A 23607-nucleotide genomic window follows, 5' to 3' on the forward strand; every position below is an offset into this window, starting at 1 on the left:
TGAGAGTAACAAACACTTGATTGAGTATGTTAAGAGAATATCAAATTAATCAAAGAGAGTCTTGCTTAAAATTCACAAGTAATATTAGGAATAAAATGACTCTGAATACGTTATCATTCATATAAGATCGACATGAACTATTAACTACTTATTTATTAGTAAATTTCATTTCCACTAGACTATGTCTCTCCCGGCGTATGTGATATTGCACGGTATTGAGTTAACAATTCAGTGTTTCTTGATTTTTGTACAATGTTTATTTGTTCATCTTATGTGATTTTAATTTGCATATTCTTAGACATATTGTTCCAACATTTTGTGTAACATCTTGGGTGCATTATTAAAAAAAAATCAATTCGATATCACACACCTAGAGTTATTGGGTGCATTCCTTATGTGCGTAAGCGTTTCATGTTTAAGATGGATAATCTCAGGATAAGAGGATATGAATTAATCATTCTCAAGTTCTTGATGGAACACACTACGTATACTAGAAGGCTCGCATGAGTGCGTTTCACAAATCTTTTTGTTTTACAAGACGTAGAAATATTTTTTTTTTGGTTGGAGTCTATCCACTCTCAAAGTTGTGACAACACCATCAACTTGAAACCTCAGAAGGACTAAGATGCTAGTGACGATGAAGCTGCTATATATTGGATATTCTACTGCTCTTAAAAAATATATACAATGCGGTGGATAAGAATGTATTTTGCTTCATCAACACATGTACTAATATCATACGTAGAAGTTCCTCATGAAATAACCTCCAAAGTTTGCATATCAAGGCTTCAAATTCCCACCACCTAAGTTAAAACTTTGAAGGTTGTCGATGGAGATACCATAGCTTATTTCAATGTTTGTCTACGTTTAAAAGAAAAACCTTAGAAGATAAAGAAATGAGTGGGTTTTAAAGCTAATACGTGAATTTCGTTCACACTTATCATGATCTTGCAGGCAAGAATCGAAGCTTGGTAGTTTTTAATGCATTTTCGGGTGTAGATGAGTGGGATAAGGTTTTGGAGTGAAAACAAGCAAAATCAAGCAAGATATGACAATTTGAAGTCAAGCCAGCTATACCCGTCCCATCATTCACCTACCTATGACTATAGAAAAACTAGGGGTAAATGTAGTTGCTTGAAATCCCGGGCTAAATGCGATTGTTTATTTTAATAAACCCAAGTAGAGAGGTGTGATATCGTCAAATAGCTAGGTCCCTAAAGACTCGAGATAGTTTAGTAGATATTTTAGGAGGATTAAGACTAAGTTTTCCCACTCTAACCCAAGCTTAGAATCGTTACCAAAGCCAACCAAGTGGATGATCTAATGAAGTCGCGCCCCTTGTTTTCCTTATAGTTTTTGAATCATTATTAATGTCTTTTATTTATTCTTGCATTCAAATTAGTGCCAATCTTAATACATAAAAAAACTCTCCATTTTTACATTTTCATAACTTGAAAAAAAATCTAGTGAGGTTACATAAAAAATCGTCAAAAATTCTCGTGGGATCAATATTTGTGTTTTATGCACTTCTATCACTTGACGATATGTGCATTTGCGTCATGTGAGTTTTCTTCGAAAGAAAAATCTTTATTAATAGCTTCTACTTTTGAGGAGGCTAATTAGGTAACAAATGTGACTAGTGATACACTAGGAAAAATAGGATCTTTGGATGCGGCTTTTGATGCATCCAAACGCCCAAAAGTCACACCCAAAAGTCAATTGGAGGTGACTTTAAATGCGACAAAAGTCTCATCTTTTGGTCCGCTGTTGTTGCAACTGGATGCAACGATACGACATTTTGAATGTGACCAGTCGCATCAAGAAGCATTCCATGAGAAAATAGAGGGCATATTTTTGGATGTGACAAAGGCTTTCCCACCAAAACGCGTATCAATCCAGAGGATTGAATTGGGGTGAAGCTCAGTGACAATGTCACATCCAAAAATTGTCCGAAGCTAAAGACCCAATTTTTCCTAGTAATAATATAGCTTAATTCTTGAACTGCGACGAGCGATTTCTTGCATTATTTGGACGATTTTCATTAGGGATTCTTTCAGGCCCTTTGAACACGTTGAAGAGGCACATTTCTTTGAAATTCAGTTTTGTTTTTTGAGGGTTATGGTGAAAAATGGGAAGGTTTGGCACCTCGATGTCGGCTCTTGAAAAACAAACGCAATAACTAGCATTGTTTAAAGACTCGAAGCTTCTTCCTTTCAATATTTTGGCTCTATAATTGGAATTAACATCAAAGAAAACAAATGAAAAGAATGTTGAGTTGACAAGTCTATCTATCATATTTAGTGAGAAAAGAAATCAGGAGTTTCTAGAGCAAAACAAATTTAGCGAGGAAGCGGGTCTCGCTACATATGGAATTGAACCTTCACATTTTTTGTAACCAACCACACGGCGAAAAATCGGCTCATGTGTATCATAAAATAGTACAAAATAGTGGGTCATTTAAAAAAAATATAAGGCCATTTTTTTTCTTTTTTTTCCTGTAAAAGTTGCAATTTTCATAAAACTCATCGAATCCTCAACAACTCGGCTGGAAAATCTAAGAATTGAGAGTACCAAAGTTGAGAGAGTTAGTTGCCCACTTACAAACATTTTGATCCAAAACATAACTAGTTCTTGAGATCCAACACAAATTATATGAGAAAAACTAGAGGAAAAAGTTTGGAGTTCGTCAAGATTATGCTCCCCGCCCCTTGAGGAAGCCACTTGACAAAAAATAAATTCCCTCCATTTTTTAACCGTGGTAGCCAGAGTAAAATGGATATTCGGTGTCTCTGTGCCATGGATGTTATCATTCAGCGTCGTCGTCCACACCTGATCGCACAAAATAGTACCGAAGGCAGAAAATTCCTTGTTGTGATTCAAAATGTCAGTCGGATTATTCAGTAATCAACCAACAAATTCTTTCACGTCACTTCTAGGGTCCTCAAGTTTGATTCCCCATGGAGAGGCAAACCAAACTCTTTGGGTGAATGGGGAATCCAAGAAAGATGGAAAAGACTCCCATCACGATCCTCAAAGCATAGGCTGCAAACTCTATTTCCCTTTAAAATTTGTTGTAGCTTCTCCCCTGTCAGAAGACACTTATGAATACATTTCCAAAGGAAAATCTTCCACCTGTGATGCAAAGAGGATTTCCATATTTTCTTAGAAACCGTGCACTCCGCACCAAATTTAATTGTCCCAAGAATCTAGTAGGCGCTCTTGACCGAGAAAGAGCCATCTCGAGTCCCGTCCAAATCCATTCATCTCCCTCAATTAGCCTCCTTGGTCGGATTTTTAAAATTTGATCCGCGTTCTTTTCCTTGAAAACCATTCAAACCAGCTCGTTGTCCCACATGCGTGTTCCCTCCAAATATAAATTGCAAACAAACCCTTACGTAGAAGTCTCTAGAAGCCACTTTCATGTCCATATGTCCGTGGAGTTCTCGTCGCCAATGACCGTCATTGAACCCTTACGTAGAAGGTTTGAAACCGAAGATATTGCTCGCTACACCATCGAGCAGTGTTCTTTGACCTTTGAAAAAAAAGGTCCCTTGGATGGACTTCATATTTGGTAGTTAAGACACGACACCACAAAGCTTGAAAAATATGAGGCCTGAAGCAGTGGTTTATCTCGCCTAGATCTTGGACCAGACATGCAGGGATCTCTGGCATATGTCATGTGCTGGATGAGTGTCAGTACTCTGGATTTGATTTGTCTCAATGTGACGGATTATATTTTGATTCACACTTTGAAAGACTTTGTCTAATTTTTTCACTTTTTGTTGCTTGTTTAGCTTTAGGTTGCATTTCATTTTCGTTTATGTTAAAATTGCTGGTCTTAGTTTGTCAAGAGAAGGATTAAATCTTCTAGGGCATCGATAAGGGTCATTTGTTAGAAGTTTTCCTTTATAGGAGCTGGATTATATTTGTTTGTTATATGTTGGACCTCACTTATTTGGTTTTTTTCCCCTTCACATCCACCATTGATAATAATTCAAAAGAGTTAACTATGTGCTCACAACTTAGTGCGAAATATTGTATTGGGTCTCTAAAAAGGTAGAACACTATTAATTTTCATAATCATAGTTATAAAAACAAAGCTATTTATGATCCTCTCGTATATTGTCTAAAGTCGTGTGAATCCATATTTTTTTTTAATCATTATCGGCTTTCTAATGGAATCGCTTCCCATCGTTTAAAATAAAAAATCCAATTTTGATCATATGTTTATGTTTGTACATTGACGTTTGGTACGCTGGTCCAATACAATCTTAAGCTTAATCAAATATTAAAATATCGATATCGAGATTCTGATTTTACTGATATATCGAGTATCGACGATTATCGACGAATATTTATAATAATTTCAATACCGACTACCGATGATATATCGACAAAAATCCTATAACAAATAGATATATATCATTTAATGATACATATAACAATTATATTTTAGATATATATATAATGTCTATATATATATATATATTTATATTTATAAATATATTTAATGAATGAATATATAATATTTATTTGAATTTTGAACCACTTGATTTGAACTTGAAGTAATGGAATGCAAAAAAAAAAAAAAAAAAAAAAAACTTTTGTATTATTTAGCTAACAAATAGGGTTCACTTTATAGTGATACAAAAAAAAATTGAAAGAAGTCACTTTATATAAACCTATGCGGTATTTTGAATTTTCAGAAACAACAATGGAGCTTTGTCGGCCCAAGCACTCAAGTTCAAATTTTGGGCCTGTTTGAGCCCATTAAATCGGTATTTGAGAAATAATTTTTCTATTTTAACTGTAATAGTAATTTTTTTCTTCATAAAAATCGATATTTGAGAAATAAAATCGACACTTAAGCTGTTATAGTCTTTTTTATACTGATTTTCTATTTTTTCTTGATATCGACTATCGTGGCATAGCGTCGGTATTTTGAACCATGGGCTGAATAGTACTTTGATTTGACATCGGTCTCAAAAAGTCTTTTCAGGTATACTTGAGCAGTGTTTAATTATAAGATATCTGAATCTCGTGATGAGTTGTGTAATGTAGTTAAATTTGCAAGTTTTAAATAATTTATTTAAATTTTTTTTGAAATAAACAAAGATTAAAAACGTTCAAAACATTTGATCATGTACACTATTAAGTTTTGTATTCAGTTTTTGAGTTTCTCTAAATTGTTTATAACAATAAATCGAAAACTTATAGCAATAAATCTAATATGCAAAAAAAATATTATAGCAAATCAAAGTAGGGAAAGCTAGAAATATTATAGCAATAAATCTAATTTGCAAAAAAAAAAAAATACCTACATATAGATGTAGGCACGCCACACATTGATATCAGCGTCAGAGTCCCCTTCGCGGCCCCATAGATCTCTACGCCTACGGTGAAGAGGGTTTCGACCTGAATCGAACATCAACTCAGATCAAATACCAAATAGAATACTATTTTCTTTGATGACCATCTCTCAAGTATATATTAATACATGTCTAAAAAGATAATTTGTTACAACATATATACAATAACTATCCTTATTTATAAAAACGTCTGTGGATAAAAGGTATATTTTGTTTTAGAATATCTTTATTTCTCACTAGCAAAAATGTCAAATGCCAGAGGTAGAAATTTGTGAAAGTAAAATTAAAGGCATTCATGGACCGAAGGAGGGTTTTAAATTATAGTTAGTTTCCCTTTTTATTTTTTTCGCCTTTAGTTCCTTTTAAGCGAGGAAGAAGGAAGGAAATATACAAAAACGACATGTCATTCAGATTACTCGGTTGAGCTAACAAACGAGTCAATTGCAAAACTATAAATTGAAAGTTCCGACTATATTTACACAATCTCCTAAAACCCTAAACCCCAAATTAGTTTCTTCACCGCTTCTTGAAATCAAAGATGAAGAGAGCGAGACAAGAACCACAAGAAAATCATCATCGATCAGTTACACAAGAACGAAGCATCTTCTACGATGGCAAAGGGTGGCTGCGAGGCAAGAAGCTCGGCCAAGGCGGGTTCGCCTCCGTCCACGTGGCCCTCTTCCCGACGACGACGACCGAGCCCCGATTCCGAGACTTCCCTCCGATCGCCGCCGTGAAGTCCGCCACCGGCTCCGCCTGGAGAGACCTCGCGCTCGAGAAGGCCGCGCTGGACCGCCTCCGCAACTGCCCCTCCGTCGTCCGCTGCCTCGGCCACGACATCACCGTCGTCAATATCGCCGGAGAGGAAGAAAAAACCCGCCGGAGACCCATCCTGAACCTGTTCCTCGACTACGCCCGCCACGGCACGCTCTTCGACCTCGTCCTCCGGCGCCCCGGCGGGTTGCTTGAGCCGCAAGTCAGAAGGTTCGCTCGGTCGCTCCTCCTGGGGCTCCGCGGGACCCACAAAGCAGGGCTCGTCCATCGCGACATCAAGCTCGAAAACGTCCTTCTCTTCGACGGCGAAGACGACCTCGTGGCGGTGATTTCGGATTTCGGGCTCGTGAAGATCGATAACAATGGCGGTGATGTTTGGAGGCGGGGCGTGGTGGGGACCCCGGCGTATTGGGCCCCGGAGGTGGTTGGGAAAGGGGTTCAGGGCCCGGCCGCGGACGTGTGGGCCCTCGGGCGCGTCGTGCTGGCGATGCTGACTGGAACGGTTCCCTCGGAGGGAGATTTTTCTCCGCCGTGTGGGGTGTTTTCGGCGGCGGCGGAGAGTTTCGTGGGCAAGTGTTTGCGGAGGAATCCGGAGAGGAGGCTGTCCGCGGAGGATCTTCTTCGACACCCCTTCGTAAGCGAGGATCTTCCGGCCGTTGGATCGGAAGATTTGGAGGAGTTTATTCCGATCGGGGATGATTCGGGTTCAGAAGAAGACGATGATGATGGTGATTGCTGTCTTGATGAGGAGACGATGAAGCCGGTTGCGATCATGACCGGTTTCGGTAAACCGGAGCTGCAATTCAAGTCGGATTTTGCCGCCAAGCCGCCGGTTTTTACCATCCTTGGCTGTTAATAATTATTGCAGTGAAGTTACATAAAAGAACATCATATATATATATATATATATATATACATGTAATATCTATAGACTATATCTATATATATATTCTACGACTCGAACCATAGAGTTCAACAATAATGAGAAACATAAGATTTAATTTACTCTCACCTTAATTTTTATTGGTAGTTTCTCAGTGGTGTTATTATGGTTGTATTGCCAATTTACAAGATGAATGGTGAATGGTGAACGGTGAATGAGTAACACATGAGTTTTTGTAAATATTTTCCGTATTTTTTTTTTATGTTGACTTATCTTCTTAAATATATATAATTATTATTATTATTTTTTTTTTTTTTACTTTTTACTCACTCAGAATATATTTCGTTACTTTTTAATCATTCTTCGTTTAAGTGTTCGAGTTTTTTTTTTTTTTTTCAGCTTTGCACATAAACTTAAACTAAAAATGGTAATTCAACTAATATATGTAAGTGAATGTTTATCCACAAACTTAGGTTTAAGATTAACCATTTAACCAATTTTTTTTGTAGTAAAGTTTACCGGAATTGACCGAGTTCAATCAAATTTTGTTATTTGAATTAATTAGTAAATCAAAATAATTAATTTTTTAATAAGTTAATTTAGATTTGAGATAAAGTTTTAAAAAGCAAGTTGAAAAATTCTACATGTATCTTAAGTTGTGGAAATGGTCCTGCTCACTTGGAACCAACTCACTTGGAACCAACTCACTCAAGAAAAAAAAAAGAGCTCATGTGTACGATCTGTGGTGGACCAGAAACAACTATGTCCACAGTTGAGGTGCGGTATGCTATTATTCGAATTTCAGGCCACGACGGAAAAAGTCCAAAATAGATTCTCCAAACTATTATGCGACAAGATCAAATGGAAGCCGTCTGAGGGGTGAAAGACTAAGCTCAATGTTGACGCGCCTCCATTCTAAAGAAAAAAATTCGGTTAAAGAAAAAATTTTGATTTAAATTTTAATCGAAATTATTCGGTTAAAATTAACCGTACGATTAATTTTAATTGAATTTTCGGTTAAAATTAATTGAACGGTTAATTTTAACCGAATAAAAAACAATTAACCTAGGTTAATTGAAAAAAATAATAATAGTTTATTGTAAAGTTCAATTTGCACGTTCAAGAGGAGGACACGTGGCTTATTTTAGTAGAATGTTTGCTTGATAGCAGAAGCGATCATATAGTGCGTCAGTAGCGAAAACAATTAATTGCCCACTTTTCGGTTAAACAATTAATTGTAATTAATTGTCCACTTTTCTATTTCGGTTAACAATTAACCGTGAAAAAAAAATTCGGTTAATGGTTAATTGAAGTTAACCGAATTTTCAACATTACTCCATTCCTGCAGGTGAATGTCAACATTGAGCTTTCTATAGCTGGTTCCGAACGTCTATGATCCAACGGTGGTAAAAAGTCCTTTGTAGAATGAGATATTTATATTATTTTTAAAAAAATTATTATTATTATATATTTCCTATTTTAATTTCGTAAAGTCTTACCTCAATTTTTATAATAAATTTGTGATTAGATTTCTTATTGAATTTTTTTTATTATTAATTTCGTCATTTAAAAAAAATGGCAGTATTGTATTTTTAAATTTCCAATTAAAAAAAAAAAACCTGCACATATAATTATAAAGACTCTCTTTCGAGTTTCGACTAGGTTTAATCTCTGCCCCCAAACGACCCTCGCCCAAACCTAGAGCTAGAGAAACCAATCATGGCGGCGCCACCACCACCACCGGCGACGGAATCCGTGCAGTGCTTCGGTCGGAAGAAGACGGCCGTCGCCGTGACGCACTGCAAGCGCGGCCACGGGCTCATCAAAATCAATGGCTGCCCAATCGAGCTTATTCAGCCGGAGATTCTCCGCTTCAAGGCTTACGAGCCGATCCTCCTCCTCGGTCGCCACCGCTTCGCCAGCGTCGACATGAGGATCCGCGTCAAGGGCGGAGGTCACACCTCGCAGATCTACGCCATCAGACAGAGCATCGCTAAAGCCCTCGTTGCTTTCTTCCAGAAGTACGTTGACGAGCAGAGCAAGAAGGAGATCAAGGACATTCTCGTGAGGTACGATCGTACCTTGCTCGTCGCCGATCCTCGTCGCTGCGAGCCCAAGAAGTTCGGAGGTCGCGGAGCTCGCGCCAGGTTCCAGAAGTCTTACCGTTGAAGAACAGAGAGCTATTTTGGTTTCCTTTGTTGGTATTTACTATTATTACTACTTCTCTCGCTGCTATAGGTGTAATGGAATGGAAAGACCTTGTGTTTTGATAATTTTGTTGGAATTTTGAGTACCGAGACTTATTTAGTCTGTTTTGATTTTCTCTCCCTTCAAATGATCAATTTGATAGAACCATGAAAGTTGTTTTGAGATTTGTGTGGTTTTAGGCTATATATATAGTTACTTCGATTTGTGTGGTTTTCGGTGGTTCAGCTTGGTAGTTATCACAGCAGGTTATAAGAGCTTTAGTGAGTTGATATGATCATGCATTTGCGATATTTGTTGCTTGCAAAGCTCATCTAATTGTGATAAGAAGAACCCCATTGTCACGGGACTTGAGATTTCATGGCTTTATCTGAACAGTATGTTTACGTTTCATGTAATAATCTCTCAATGAAATTAGTTTGTCCAGGTGTGTTTTTTTTGGTCTGTGGTTTCTTGTGTCTGTGTGTTGCCTGTTAGTTTGTTTCGTCCCACGTTGCTGATGCTGAGATTATCTGTTTGTGTTTATGTTCTCTGGATAAGATAAATCTACTTTTTTTATTTGCTTTCTGAATCAATGTGTCTAGTTTTAGATATAGTAAAAACTGAACTTCTATACAGAATGTTACCATGGTTTTCGGTCAAAGTAGCTATACAGCATTAACCTGTGTGACAAAGAAGATTGCACATCATCTTTGGTCTTAGTGATATGTGGAGATTTTTTCAGGCACTATGACTGCATAACTTTCTTTGATCTTTACTAACTTTTGTATAGTAAAATAATATTGTGCGTCTGGTCCATCTTGAGTGCTCTGCTCTTGGTTTTTGTCTTGTTGATATCCTGGGTCCAAGACCCCCTAAAGCCAACTTTTCCAGTTTCCCAAATGTTGTGTTCTCAGGCGGGTGATCTAGCTACTAAACTCTAGTTTTAAAAATGATGGAGTTGGTCAAGTGGTAAGAGCGATTCTTGGGACCTTGATAGTCCCTGGTTCAAATCCCCCTTTGATGCAACAATTGGATATTGCCTTTTAGTCGTGTCTAACCTGGACACCACGGTTGTCATTAACAAAAAAAAAAAATTGATGGTTTGATCTTTGTCTTACTGTGATTTATTTATTTTCTTATTTTGTCATGTTTGTTTTTCTTTGTGTGTGTGTATATATATATATATATATATTAGGCATCTGTGTATCGATCAATTGTTGACATAGATTATAGTTTTGTATCATAGGAGTGTAAGTTATGGTTGTTTTTTTTACTCATATTGTGAGTTCTCCTTGAATGAATACCTGGTCACACTTTTTAGTTTAATATGCTTTCTGCTTATTACCAGTGGTACCATAGATATTCAGGTCAATCGTGTCATGGTGACGATTTATAGTAGTATTGATTTCCTTCCCCTATATGTCTGTTTTAGTCTGCTTATTCGACAGCACATTATATTGGTTTTCTTGGTATATTTCCTACTCTACCTAGCTTCCCAATTAAAATGAATTTCACTCGTTTGTCTGATTTTGTGCCATGTATTGGTCATACTCTGCAATGCCTTTACTTTGCGATATTTTTATTTATTTACTTATGGGGAAGTGCAATCTGGCAAATGAATTTTGAGAACCACAGCATATTTTGTAATCTCATGTAATTAAAATTTTCTGCGACTAATTCCTCTAGATTTCCTGGTACTGGTCATGATCATCGACTGATTATATGGCCCAAGTTCGGCTACTAGTAATGCTGTTTTCTTTTTGTTGCCTTCTTTGCTACGTACCAGATGAAATACATGTCATGTCTATTTTCTGTTTTTGTTTCATGTTTAATCGATCGGGCATTTATCATTTATACATAATCTGATTGAATCTCCAACTTCCTCTGGTCTTCTTGTACCTATCTTATTCGGTCCTGATTACCCCTGCCCTTGGGAGTTCTTCAAGAAAGTCCACTGCTCTGATCAGGACCTGTTTCAAAATATGGTATTCGAATGTCTTTTAAACTTCAATTATGAGCTAAGAAGCTAACATCATTAATTTCGAAAATCCCGCTTCTTTTTATCTCTTCTCTCTCTTTCACCAAACCCTCTTTTTTCTCTTTTTCTCTTTCTCTTCGAATCTCAACAAAATGATCGGAGAAAATGATTTTTTCTTCTCACCACCCCCATAGACCTTCCGGAAATAAAATGCCGATCTGATATGTGTCGGTTCTTGGCTCAAATCTGATCCCAAGCGCCGTCCCACTCTCCCACGCGTCGCCCTCCATGTTTTTTTCCAGCTTCTTTCGGCTTCCGTTGCTTCGTCCACATCTTTTGGTCTCTTCATGAGCAAAGTTTTTGGAAAATAAGTTTTTTCTATCCGGTTCTGAGATGCTTCATTTCGTCGTCGTTTTCCTTCGTTTTGTCAGCCCTAATCAGGAAGCCTGATCATGGTTGTTCTAAGGGAAAATGTTTACGTAGATTTCTGCGAGAAAAAAGATAAGCATTTCTCGGTGTCTCTTGGAAGAGAAGAGATGGCGGAACTGTTCGTCTTTTGGAGGATAGAAGAAATTTCTCTTTCAACGTGCTTCTGAGTAGGGTTGCTGCTTGTTGGTTGGTCGGGATTGTGGAAGAATGTTTGGCATTCGTTTTGGAGGTCAGATTTCGGAAGAGGTACGTCAGAAACAGATTCTCTATAATTGTGGATGTTATGGTCAACAAGAGAGGTTCTTGTTTGAGGCTCTTGAAGGTGGCCCAAGGAGAAGGCAGGATGATTCTAATACGAGAGGGCTCTCAGAGAAACGGATGGAGAGGTTTTGTGAGGATTCTTAGTTCGACTCTTAAAAGATGGTCAGTAAATCTATCTTACAATAACAAGGTTCAACGTTGTGAGGTCAACAAGGAAGTCAATAAGGAATTCAGTTTTGTAGAGGCAGTGCATGGCCAGAAAAGAATCGGGAAGGAAGTTCAGCCCGATCAGTCTTTTGCTCCCCACTCTTCTTCGAAAGATCGGAGGTTCGCATGAAGTGTTTGTAGGAGGTGTTCTCGAAAGATCCGGGGTTCAAAAAGAAAGAAGCTTCTAGGAGAAGAATGAAGTATTCGCAATTCTCCAGTTATTCCTGTCACTCCGCTCGGCTCGAGGATCTCTGATGACTCTAGAATTGGCAAAGCAGAGGAGGTTTTGGGCATTAATGAGCCCGATCACTTTTTTATACTAAAGGGCTACGATTTAGGATTGAAGAGTGAGGCTTTACTATCAAGGACGAGTGAGACCATATCGCTCTTATTCACTTCAGCGAATGTGCTCAGTTCTAACCTCTCCCAGATCTTGGGCAAGGGATGATTTTGGAGACGACTTCAACTCGTGTTGATACGCTTGAGGCTTTGGATGGCATGGCAGCTCTCTTCGATTACGATGCGTTCTCATGCAGCGAGGAAGACGGTATCCCGGATTTCAGAATCCTTTTTCTTCCTTCCGCTCTTTCTCGGGATGCCGAGTCTCCAAAGTCTAATGTGATAGGGCAAAATGGCGTAGGACAGGTGGTGTCTATCCCGATTGACGAAAAAGAAAGGTTGAGAAGATCGAAATGGATAAAAGAGATCTTCGGAAAATGACCTATCTACTTAGCTTACGAAAGCCGAAGTTCATGAGGATTTGTTCCGGATTTTTATGAAGTCTTTCACTTGGATTGAGAGGAGGTTCGGATGATGCTTTTGGGTTTCGTGGATTTTAGTATGGTGGTTTGTTTTTCCTTCGGAGCAGCGAGCAGGGAGCAACGGGCGGATTTTTTGTTTTGCAAAGTCTAGGAATTTTTTTTCACAAATAGGCTCGTAGGATGTTTGATTTTAGGGTGTCCCTTTTTTACTTTGTTTCCTTTTTAGGGCTTGTTTCGGGTTTTTCCTGAAGCACCACTCATGTAATCGGATTTTGCATGTTTTCAATATAACGGTGTTCTTGTGTAAAAATAAAATGTCATTTAAACTTCAATTCTGATTATTCCAACTTGCCATGCCTATCATGGCAATGAGAGTGAAATTTTCCTTCCTCAGATTCTTGAGATGAGTTTCGAGGGTCAGTATCCTTGTCTTTAATCAATTTCAATATTCAAATAGAAATTCGATTATGTTTCATTCTTGCAATCAAGACACTTGTTATCCTCCGTGATCCTGTAATACACCTTGCTTCAAGATACGTCAAGAGACCTCTTCAAGTGAGGCAAACTTTAATGTCTCATATGGAAAGTGTCTCGGTGCATTCAAGAAGGAAATGAAACTATCTTATCACAATGTTCAATATCCTTCCTCGTGTATTGCTTCCCTCACACACACTCCTTACAAAAGACACGTTGCTTCTGAACAAATTCACTCTGATTGATGCTTGACTCGTGTGTCATCCTCGATCCGAATTATACAAAACGGTGGTTGACATATACTTTCAATGAGTAATGCTATATAACAGCGTTATCAGCGTTAGTGGTAGTGTGAAAGTTTGCACATGAATTGAAAAAATGTGGGGACCACATTAATACATAAGTGAATATGCTTTAACATGTCAGCGCTGATCAGCGTTTATTAGCTGACAAAAATCAATTCCCTACTTTCAGTAGATAGTTAAGTCTTCCATAAGACTTGGTCAGTTATAATTATTGTCTGGAGCTCGGGGGACGAATTCAATGTAATATTTAATAACTTGAGAATTATAAAAGGGGCAATTAGGCCAGTAGTCCAATAATCCGCACTCTTTTTAAAAAAACTAGCAAAAATTCCATTTTGTTAAAAAAAAATAGTCTAACAAATCGAAGTATATCAATTAACTGATTAGGTTAATTTAATTTACTTAGAAAAATACCCATCAAGCCTAAGTAAATTAATTAACATGAATAATTAATTTAATTAACTTCGGTTTAATGGACTATTTCTCTAAGAAAATTAAATAGGTAGAAGATTGACTAGTTGCAATAAATAAAAAACTTTCATAAATGTTGCAGAGTCTCTTGGCAATATCCAAGTTTTTCAAGACTAAGCTCTTAATATTTATGGGTTTGTCTCTCAAAATAATGCATTGGGATTGTTCCTAAAGTATAATTTCTTCAATAGTTTTGGACCAAAATCCAATGTATTCAAATTAATCCAAAACTATGACTTGTCTAGCTTTGTCAACGAGTTTCACCACAACTTGAGTAGCAGATCTCTACTTTATTACCGTTGTGCACCACCATGGGCTTCCTCGCACGATTGTGATTAAGCGAGACTCTGTACATGAGCCTTTTGGAATTGTTCAAACTTAAGTGTCACAAAACTCTTAATTACACAGCATTTCAACTTCAAATTTATGGCCAATCGGAAGTGATGATTCGGAGCCTTAGTAAAATATCTCACCGACGGCTTGGATAGGCCATCTAGCATTGGCTAAGCTTCACTATGATACAAGTTACAGCGTCGGGTTAAAGATATCTCCATATCAAGCCTTGTGCGAAACCAAATATCAGAAGCTCCATACGATGTCATTTTGATTAGCTCCAAAATTTCATTCGAGGGTGTCTAGATTATCATATGATCATTACCTCAAAATATGAATATAATATTGAGATCATGACATTGATTGTCGACGATCATTTGCTCCAACTCCCCAAAAAGTACAGTTTACTAGCTCATTCATTTCGTCTTTGAAACCTAGTTGATATGCTTCTGCATTGACCAAAACAAGATTTTTTTTCTTTTGGATTTGTACATGTCATCGATATTGATATGGTTTGTTTTTCAGCCACACATGATCAATCTTCAAGCATAGACAATGTCTCCTAATTTACCATTTGCGATCATTTTTCCTAGAAATCTTTGCTCCATTATCCATTCTGGAAAAGAAATAAGGGTTGGAAAACTTATCCATTTGCATTTGCCATCACTGATGGATATATATATGAATCATGTCCGAAATGGTTGCCAATATCAAGATTTGTCAAGCTAGTTAATCTTTAGTAAAATATTTGCCCAACTGGTTGCTGTATACGGCCCCCAATTCTTTGTTCTTCTTCATTAGTTCCATGCGCCTTCTATGGTCAACACGTAGCTCGGAAACATCCTCACTGCATGCAGCTTCATCCTTAGATATTCCTTCTCGCGAGACAATCGTTTCAAGATCAGCTTTGTTCTGCAAATAAATATCAACATAAATTAACAGACATAAGCAAATTAACAGAAATCAGCCTTCTCATAGGATTGAAATCTCGCATCTCGCGATCGTACCCCACCTCTAATTTTGAGGGTATCTCGTCTCGCACCATGGTATTCCGCGGTATTTGATGAACATTCGGTGTATTTCGTACCACGTGATAAACCGCATTTCGCTGGGTATACTGCAAAAAAAAAGGTATTTCGTGGGGTATTGAACAGTAAATAAACTTAAAAAGGTACTTTTCAATTTTCATGCATACATAGAAAATTTAAACATAGAATTGTTATACCTTGACATATTTTTAAATATAAATTTAAAATCTTAGAGTGTAATACACTATGTAAAATACAATGTAAGAAAAATCACAAAATTACATGTAAAAAAAGTGTTTCTATTTACACTATGTATTATTATAATATAAATAAAAAATTTAATTAATTACATAAAATAAAACATGCATTTGCCTTTATTTTCTTATTAATTGAAAAAAAGAATTAAATGACTAATGTAGGAAAAGAAATTTTCCGGATGAATATATATATATATATATATATATATATATATATATATGACAATGTTTTTAAAGTTTAATTGTATAAGGAAAAACATATATTTTTTTTGTACATTATGTAATTTTTTTTTACTCATATTAATATATTTAGATAACATGTGACTATGTGTTTGACAAGGAAAAAAAAAGTAAGTAACTTCTATTCTCTTAACAAGGTTCAAAAGTTGTTAACCTGTATTATTAAGTATTAAAAACGTGTATTAGAAATAGCAATATATGGTGTATTGTGTGGCAGTCATCACATTGCAAAAACATCCCGCATCGGAAGTAAATTGTACTTTTTAATAATGAAACAGCTATAAATAGCTTGAGTGTGTGAGATACACCTACTTCAATAATTTGACTACGTCTTTTTAAGTCATTTGGGCTCCAACAAAGAGATCTTCACTTCCCTCACCAGTCCTACCAAGGATGACAATTTCTCCCGGGATTGCTCGTTGTCCCATCACAATAAGTAAAGACACCACTTAGTAGGTTTATCTGTAGCCTCTATTCCTCCGGCTTGAATCAGCCTACCTAATTCAGAAAGAAAACACAGCAACGGCTTTGGGCCTAATTTCAAAAGAGCCGCCACGTCGAGCATCAGGACTTGAACGAGATCTTGTCTGTGAGTCAGAGAGCATTGTGAGAGCGCCTCCTTCAACATCAACTGCAGTTTATTCCGCCCAAGACAGATGATGTCCTCAGCAGCACTGCAACGGAGCCGCATGGATCTGATTGCCAATCACCCTTTCGGCAGCGGAGTGTAAAGCAGAAACTGCATACGATGTCCATGAGGATCGGTGTTGGGTGCGGTGCGGGCTCGACGATAAATAAATATGATGTTCATAAGATCATTCCTCGTTTACGTTCATAAGGAATTGGTGTTCTCTGATTTCTTTTAAAAAATAAGAGTGTTACATCAATATTCATGTGTTGAAACTCCACAATAAAATTCTGTTGAGGAGAGAAAATATCAACACCTTTTAAATGTTGCTCGGTCTTTATACTTTCAATCTCAATTACCTATCCAGTATTACTCTAAATGTGCTATGACTATATTTTACTTGATTAACAGGACTCCTACACCTGTTCTGCATCACAAATGTCCTTATGAGATCTTGTTCAACAAGGATGTTGATTATTATGTTTTGCGTGCTTTTGGCTGTTTAACATTTGCATCCCACTTTACAGGTTTATAGAACAAAGTTCCAGCCACGAGCTAGGAAATGTATTTTCCTTGGTTATCTGCATGGTGTGAAATGATATAGACTATTGGACATGAATACTAGAGAAATTTTTAATTCTCATGATGACATTTTTCATGAGAAACTTTTTCCTTTTTATCATATTCCGTCTAAGTCTAATACTTTTGATTCTTTTCCAGATATTGTTTTCCATGTACCTACTCTTGATTTTCCAGGATATACACATGATGATCATGGCCATGAGGACCAAGTCCATATTCCTGTCACTAACAATAGGGTCATTCCTGACTCTAATTTGTCACAACCATCAGCTGATGTTCCTTGCATTGAATAATCGACATCTATTAACTCACAAGTCCCTGCCATGCCAATTAGGAGGTCTGATAGACCGCGAGTTGCACCAACACAACTCAAGGACTATCATTACAATGTGACGTGCACAAATTTAGGTGTTCCAGTTCCTTCATTTCATCACATTTCAAAATTTTGTGTCTATGATAATCTGTCCACAAATTTCAGAATTATGTTCTATCCATGTTAGATCACTTCCAATCTCAGTTTTATCACCAAGCATGTCAACATCCTGAGTGGAGGGAAGCCACGAGAGATGAACTGAAAGCAGTGGAAGAGAATAACACCTGGTCTTTAGTCACCCTACCACCAGATAAGAAATCCATAGGTTGTAGATGGGTTTATACAAATAAGTTCAACTCTGATGGTTCTTTGGCTAGACACAAAGCACGATTAGTTGCTAAAGGTTATAACCAAAGAGAAGGAATTGATTATATTGATATCTTCTCTCCGATGGCTAAGCTTATAACTGTTAAGATTTTCTGAGAGACTTAGGTCATCTCAAGTTTTTCTTGCATTCCAAGTTCAAACTGAGAGAATTAGGTCCTCACAAGTTTTTCTTAGGAATTGAGATTGCTAGATCTATTTCTAGGATTGTCATCAGTCGGAGAAAATATGCTCTTCAGCTACTCTAGTTCAGCAAATGAGTGGGAGCTTCCTTAATTGGAACCTAGCTACTCCAGTTCTCTAAATGAGTGGGAGCTTTCTTAATAAGAACCTAGCTACTCTAGTTCACTAAATAAGTGGAAGCATCCTTTAAAGGATCCTAGCCACTATATTTTCAAATTATTAAGTGGGAGCATCCTTAATTGGATCCTAGTCACTGTTGTTCGTCGATTAAGTGGGACGTTCTGAATCTAGCCACTTGTTGTTCAATGTTAGCAACATCATTCACATGATCAAGCTCATCATTAATGATGATTTTTCTATCATTAAATAATTTGAGTGAAAAGTTAATTGAAAATTACCTTGCCACATGGTTCGATAAAAAAGAAAAAAAAAGAACTTAAGGAAAAGTGACATTTTCCTTATGAACAATGTAAATGAAATTGTGGGAGCATCCTTGCAAGGATCCTCGTCACCTCAATACCATCAACAATATCTTTCACTCTATGAAAGATTTGATTATAAAGATCACAATAACTTAAAAGATGTCATAAACCCAATTTTTTAGATCTGCCAGTTATGTCTTCGACTTAATGGATGAGAAGATATCTATAAATGGTTAATGAATGCGTTCAAGCTTAAATAAGCTTAGTGGCGCAAAAAGGGTGATTAGAGACATTGGAAACGATGATGCTCTTCTGATACCACGAACCAATTCATTGGGTTTTCCAAATTGGAAGTTATTGAACTGTCCTTATGGATAAAGTTCTGAAAACTTATGATATGGATCAAATTAGTGTAACTACTAAAACCTTAACAAAGGATGATCCAAAAATGAAATAAACTAAGTACGATAGTACTTAAGAGTTTATTTAATGAAATTTATATTGTAAGAATGATCGATATGTGTAACTCCTTAAACACGTGTCAACGACTGACACAAGGAAATTGACTGAGCTGACTGTTTCTATGACTAAGTTTTTAGAAACAACTAGCACTTTCCATATTATCTCAAATATACTTATTGACATTAAGTATATAGCTCGATTGACGAGGCTGAAGGCACTATCATTATAAGGGCTAGCCATTAGTCCCTTCACAATGCTCAATTTTCGAGAAATCTGAAAAATGTTTAAAACACGATGATTTATGGAAATAGTGAGATACTTAGTTATTATAGATATAGTAGAATCTTGAGTCTTGTGTATATTGAATATGAACACGATCAATAAGGATCTACTATGCAATAACCAAATAATGGAAACAGGTCAATAAAAGTTCTTAAAAATATGTTCAATGATATCACACTATAATTAGTGGTGATGAGATTGAAACATGTTGTGGTACATTTAGCCTTGGTGCCAAAGGGATGTACACCTGTGATAAGGGACTTATTATCAAGAAGATATAAAGTCTGGTGTATGATCTAACCGTATGCGAAGTGTTAATGTGTTCTATAGTAAATTGATTTACTAATGGACAACTTAACCTGACCTAATAAAGGTAAGCCAAGGATCACTTGCAAAGTAGCATGAACTAAATAATGTTAAAACGAGAAACACATTGATGCGACAAAAATATATTAATGTGAGACTCCATATGATGGGAATCTCGATCCTGGCCAGACTTCTAGCTGTCTGTATGACATGGCTAAGAATAAAATGACTAAAAGGAAATGCATTATCCTCTTTGGTCAAAGTGGGAGGTTGTTATGAATTCTTGCCCACGAGAGATAATAAATAAATGATTACTAAAAAGAATAATGGTTTACTTTATTAGCATCATATTATTAGTGGGTTGAGGTCTGAATATCAGAATCAATAGCAACTATCATCCATAGCCTCTGTATTAAACTAAGTCACGTGCTGGGCACCTGAGTTCGGGCGGTGTTGCTAAAACATGGTCGATGACTGATACATGTCTGGACAGCTATCTAAAGTCATATGTGCGGAATACTGGTGAATGTTGATCACGACGTGCGAGCATTCTATACTTGTGATAAGTGTACGACCCAGACAGACTTTGGTTGTATATGTGTTGTTTAAGTACCATTACGACACACTAACCAGGGTCGCTCTGATGGTCACAATGAGACTTATTCTAAATCCTGAAGTGATCATGGACACTGGATCATGTTACCGCGCTCTTTGATTCATCCGCTAAAAGGCTACTATCATGCTAATCACAGTTTATGTCTTGGGAGTTTCGGAGCATGATTCGAGTGGGAAGTGGTTGACAGATACGGAATCCAGCCTTTTTTTGAAAGAAGGCCAATGTTCACTCACCTAAGGATTGATTCCAGAATCGATAGATTGCCGGCACTTCCGAAGTATGTACGTTCGGAAGAATCTTTCACTGGAGAAGCAACAGTGCTTAGGGTATATATGTATCAAGAAAGGTATAACGGATTAATTGACATTTCTCGATACGGGTTGAACCTAGAGGATCTTGATCACGTACTGACTAGATCAGTGGACACTCGTCACGGTGAGTAAATATAATTCTAGTATAAAGGAGAGTTCAGTCTTAGTGTACCTAGGTGGGGTCTGACAAAGATTAGACAAATTGATGTGGAAAAGAGAAATGACTCTTTCGTCTTTTCATCGTATTTGTTAAGCTTCTATTACTAGGTCCATAATCCCCGACCTGGCTTCGATAAGACGAATAAAGAACTTCTTATAATAATGTGTTTCATTATTATAATCTCACAAGCTGTAATTGTGATTGACAGCATCGATTCTGAAATATGGGTATTTGCATAATTAAATAATTATTTATGATAGTATTAATAATTTATTGTTTGATCAAGTAAATAATTAATTAATTACTTATTTGTTTATTGTTGGACCAAGTAAATAAATAATTAAATGGGCTTTAAGCAATTGGACCATGCACTAAATGAGGTGGACGAATTTTAGAGTTTCGGGCATTGGGATTTGCGCCAAAAAATCCTTGGCCGTGTGCCATAAAATTCGTCCATAACATAATTAGTAACCAATATTTTCTCTTTAATTGTTTAGATAAAGGAGAGAGAATAATATTTAAAAGGAAATAAGATATTGTCATTTATTCTCTTTCATTAATATTAGGAGAGAATAATATTTAAAAGGAAATAAGATATTGTCTTTTATTCTCTCTCATGAATAATATTTCTTTATTTGTCCGGAGATTACGTTTCGGAAAACTACGGTGTCATCAAGAGGAGTATGAGGATCTGAAAGCTTGAAGAATGAGATCAAGGCGTTCAAAGACGAGGATCTGAAAGCTTGAAAAAGGAGATCAAGGCTTTTGAAGACGGATTGAGAAAGCTTGAAGTTTCTGTTCGTGAACCCAATCCGTAAGTTCTCTATGAATCTTGTTCTTTGTTCTTATTGGTTGCTTGACATGTTTGAATGTTTTCATTATTTAATTAATAAAGTAAATCTAGATCTTGTTAGATAACCATACATTTAATTAGCTCTTGTTAGTGTAATTAATTTATTCTGCAACTTATATGGTTATTAAGGTGAGCACATAATTACAACAAGTGCTTATCGCTCGTGTTTCTCCAACAAGTGGTATTAGAGCGATTGTTCGTGTCTGATACCTACTTACATTTCCCAATAAGTGGTATTAGAGCGATTGTTCGTGTCTGATATCCTACGTGCTTCACCGCGAGTTATGTCGAAACAATCATTTGTGTCTGATACCCATCTCGTTTCCCAACAAGTGGTATCAGAGCGATTGTTCGTGTCTGATACCTACTTGTATCACCATTAGATAAAACTCATTATAGAAGTCTCATTGGCCGTTTGTTATATCTGACTATTTCTAGACCAGATATCACTTATTCAGTGAATTCCTTGAGTCAATATTTACAATCTCCTCGGAATATTCATTTATAGGCTGTCCATCACTTGCTGAGGTATATTAAAGGCACGCCAAGACAAGGGTTTTTCTTCTCTGCTAAGTCATCTATTCAGCTTAAAGTATTTTCTGATGCTGACTGGGGTACGTGCTCGGATACACGTCGGTCCACCACAGGGTGTTCATAGTCTAAGAAGCAAAACACCATGTTCAGGTCGTCGGTTGAGGCATAATATAGAGCATCGGCAACAGCAACAAGTGAGCTTGTGTGGTTGCAACAACTATTGTGTGATTTTTACGTCATTCCGACGAGTCCAACAGTCCTGTTTTGCGATAACCAAGGGGCAGTGTATATAGCTTCCAACCATGCGTTCCATGAACGAACCAAACACATAGAGATCGATCTCTATTTTGTTCATGATCATGTGCAACGAGGCGATGTGAAGTTGCTTCCTATTCGCACGCATCATCAACTAGCAAATGCATTCACGAAGCCCCTTCCAACTCATGCGCTTTGGTCTATCATGTCCAAGCTATCCCTCAAAGACATTTTCCATCTAGCTTGAGGGGGAGTATTGGAATTTAAGGCTTGTATCTGGTTATTATTGTTGATTAGTAGCTTAATCTCTAAGCTTAGTTCGTTTTAATTTTTCTTCTAGCTGTTAAGGCTTATCAGTTTGTATTATTAGTTTACTCTTTTATCCTTCACTTATATCTTTGAGGACTGTTTTGTCTTTTTCAAAAGCCTTAGGCTATATCAGTTGTATCTTCTTCTCTCCGAAATTAATGAAACAGTTTTTCCCTTTTTCAAATTTTCGTTTCATCTTTTCTCTCGATCCAAAGATTCAATCGTGATAAGTACTTACAGCCAAATGGGCCACAATTGATAATTCAATACAAGAAGAACACTCATATAAGCAAACAACATTTATAAAAATTAAAACAGTCATTGGCTAGTGTTTGTGCTACATGGTTCCCTTTACGAAAATCATTAGAGCAGTATCGAACAGCAACCTCCATGAGGATACGATGAATATCTTGGACCACCGACTCTAGAGTGGCGGGACAATGGTAAGTCTCATTTATTGTTGAAATAGCGATGAGATTATCACTCTACCTTCTCGATGCAGAGGTTGTGAGCTTTAGCGAAAAAGAGCTGCTCCTGAATCGCAACATATTTCGCACTTCATATTTTCAAATATGACCTCATATTGATTGTTCTGCGTTTGAAGCTTATGTCATCTCCTCGAGGACCAAGCCCGTTTGGGTTTGCTTCAAGAGCCGTCCTTATTGGTCTGAAAACCGATGAGCCAAATGCTGCTTCATACATAGTAGTGAAGGATCGAGGTTGTTGGTGGTAGATCTCATCACTAAGGTCGGCGAGCTTGGTTTCTATAGCGATACATATTTCTTCAGCGAGTTATGCAACAAATCCGATTGAGAACCAAGATTGGCGTTCAACGTTTCGAGTTGAACTTGCCTGGTCGAGAGCACATCAAGAGAACTCGTGAGGTAAAGTCCAAAATCTTATATGTAGAAGAAGAAAATTAATTATAATAATGTTTAATGTTCTCTGATCAATGCATTCCTTCTTTTACATACTCTTAAACCCAACTACTTCTGCTTCATTATTAAATGTTTTGAATGTTGATTGTTTCTAATTTTAGAGTTGGAGTTG

The 23607-nt window shown here is 36.9% G+C and overlaps 2 protein-coding genes across 2 annotated transcripts; both read left to right on the plus strand.

Moving 5' to 3' along the window:
* The first annotated feature begins 5868 nt into the window (after positions 1-5868).
* On the plus strand, positions 5869-7026 carry LOC149389236 (mitogen-activated protein kinase kinase kinase 20-like). Its single transcript, XM_089623488.1, has one exon. It carries the CDS (start codon positions 5908-5910, stop codon positions 6997-6999), a length of 1092 nt encoding a protein of 363 aa, XP_089479614.1. The 5' UTR covers positions 5869-5907; the 3' UTR covers positions 7000-7026.
* Positions 7027-8661: 1635 nt separating this feature from the next.
* LOC149389237 (small ribosomal subunit protein uS9) lies at positions 8662-9396 on the plus strand. The gene has a single exon (XM_089623489.1). The coding sequence runs from the start codon at positions 8746-8748 to the stop codon at positions 9193-9195; it is 450 nt and encodes a 149-aa protein (XP_089479615.1). The 5' UTR covers positions 8662-8745; the 3' UTR covers positions 9196-9396.
* Positions 9397-23607: the final 14211 nt, after the last annotated feature.

This window comes from Urtica dioica, chromosome 8, assembly GCF_054948205.1.
Source record: "Urtica dioica subsp. dioica isolate 48M chromosome 8, U.dioica_male_clone48M_v1_H2, whole genome shotgun sequence".
Lineage (NCBI taxonomy): Eukaryota > Viridiplantae > Streptophyta > Magnoliopsida > Rosales > Urticaceae > Urtica > Urtica dioica.

What these genes read in the sequence shown, in the direction of transcription:
- LOC149389236 (XM_089623488.1), top strand. Translation starts at nt 5,908, where the DNA reads ATGAAGAGAGCGAGACAAGAACCACAAGAAAATCATCATCGATCAGTT.
- LOC149389237 (XM_089623489.1), top strand. Translation starts at nt 8,746, where the DNA reads ATGGCGGCGCCACCACCACCACCGGCGACGGAATCCGTGCAGTGCTTC.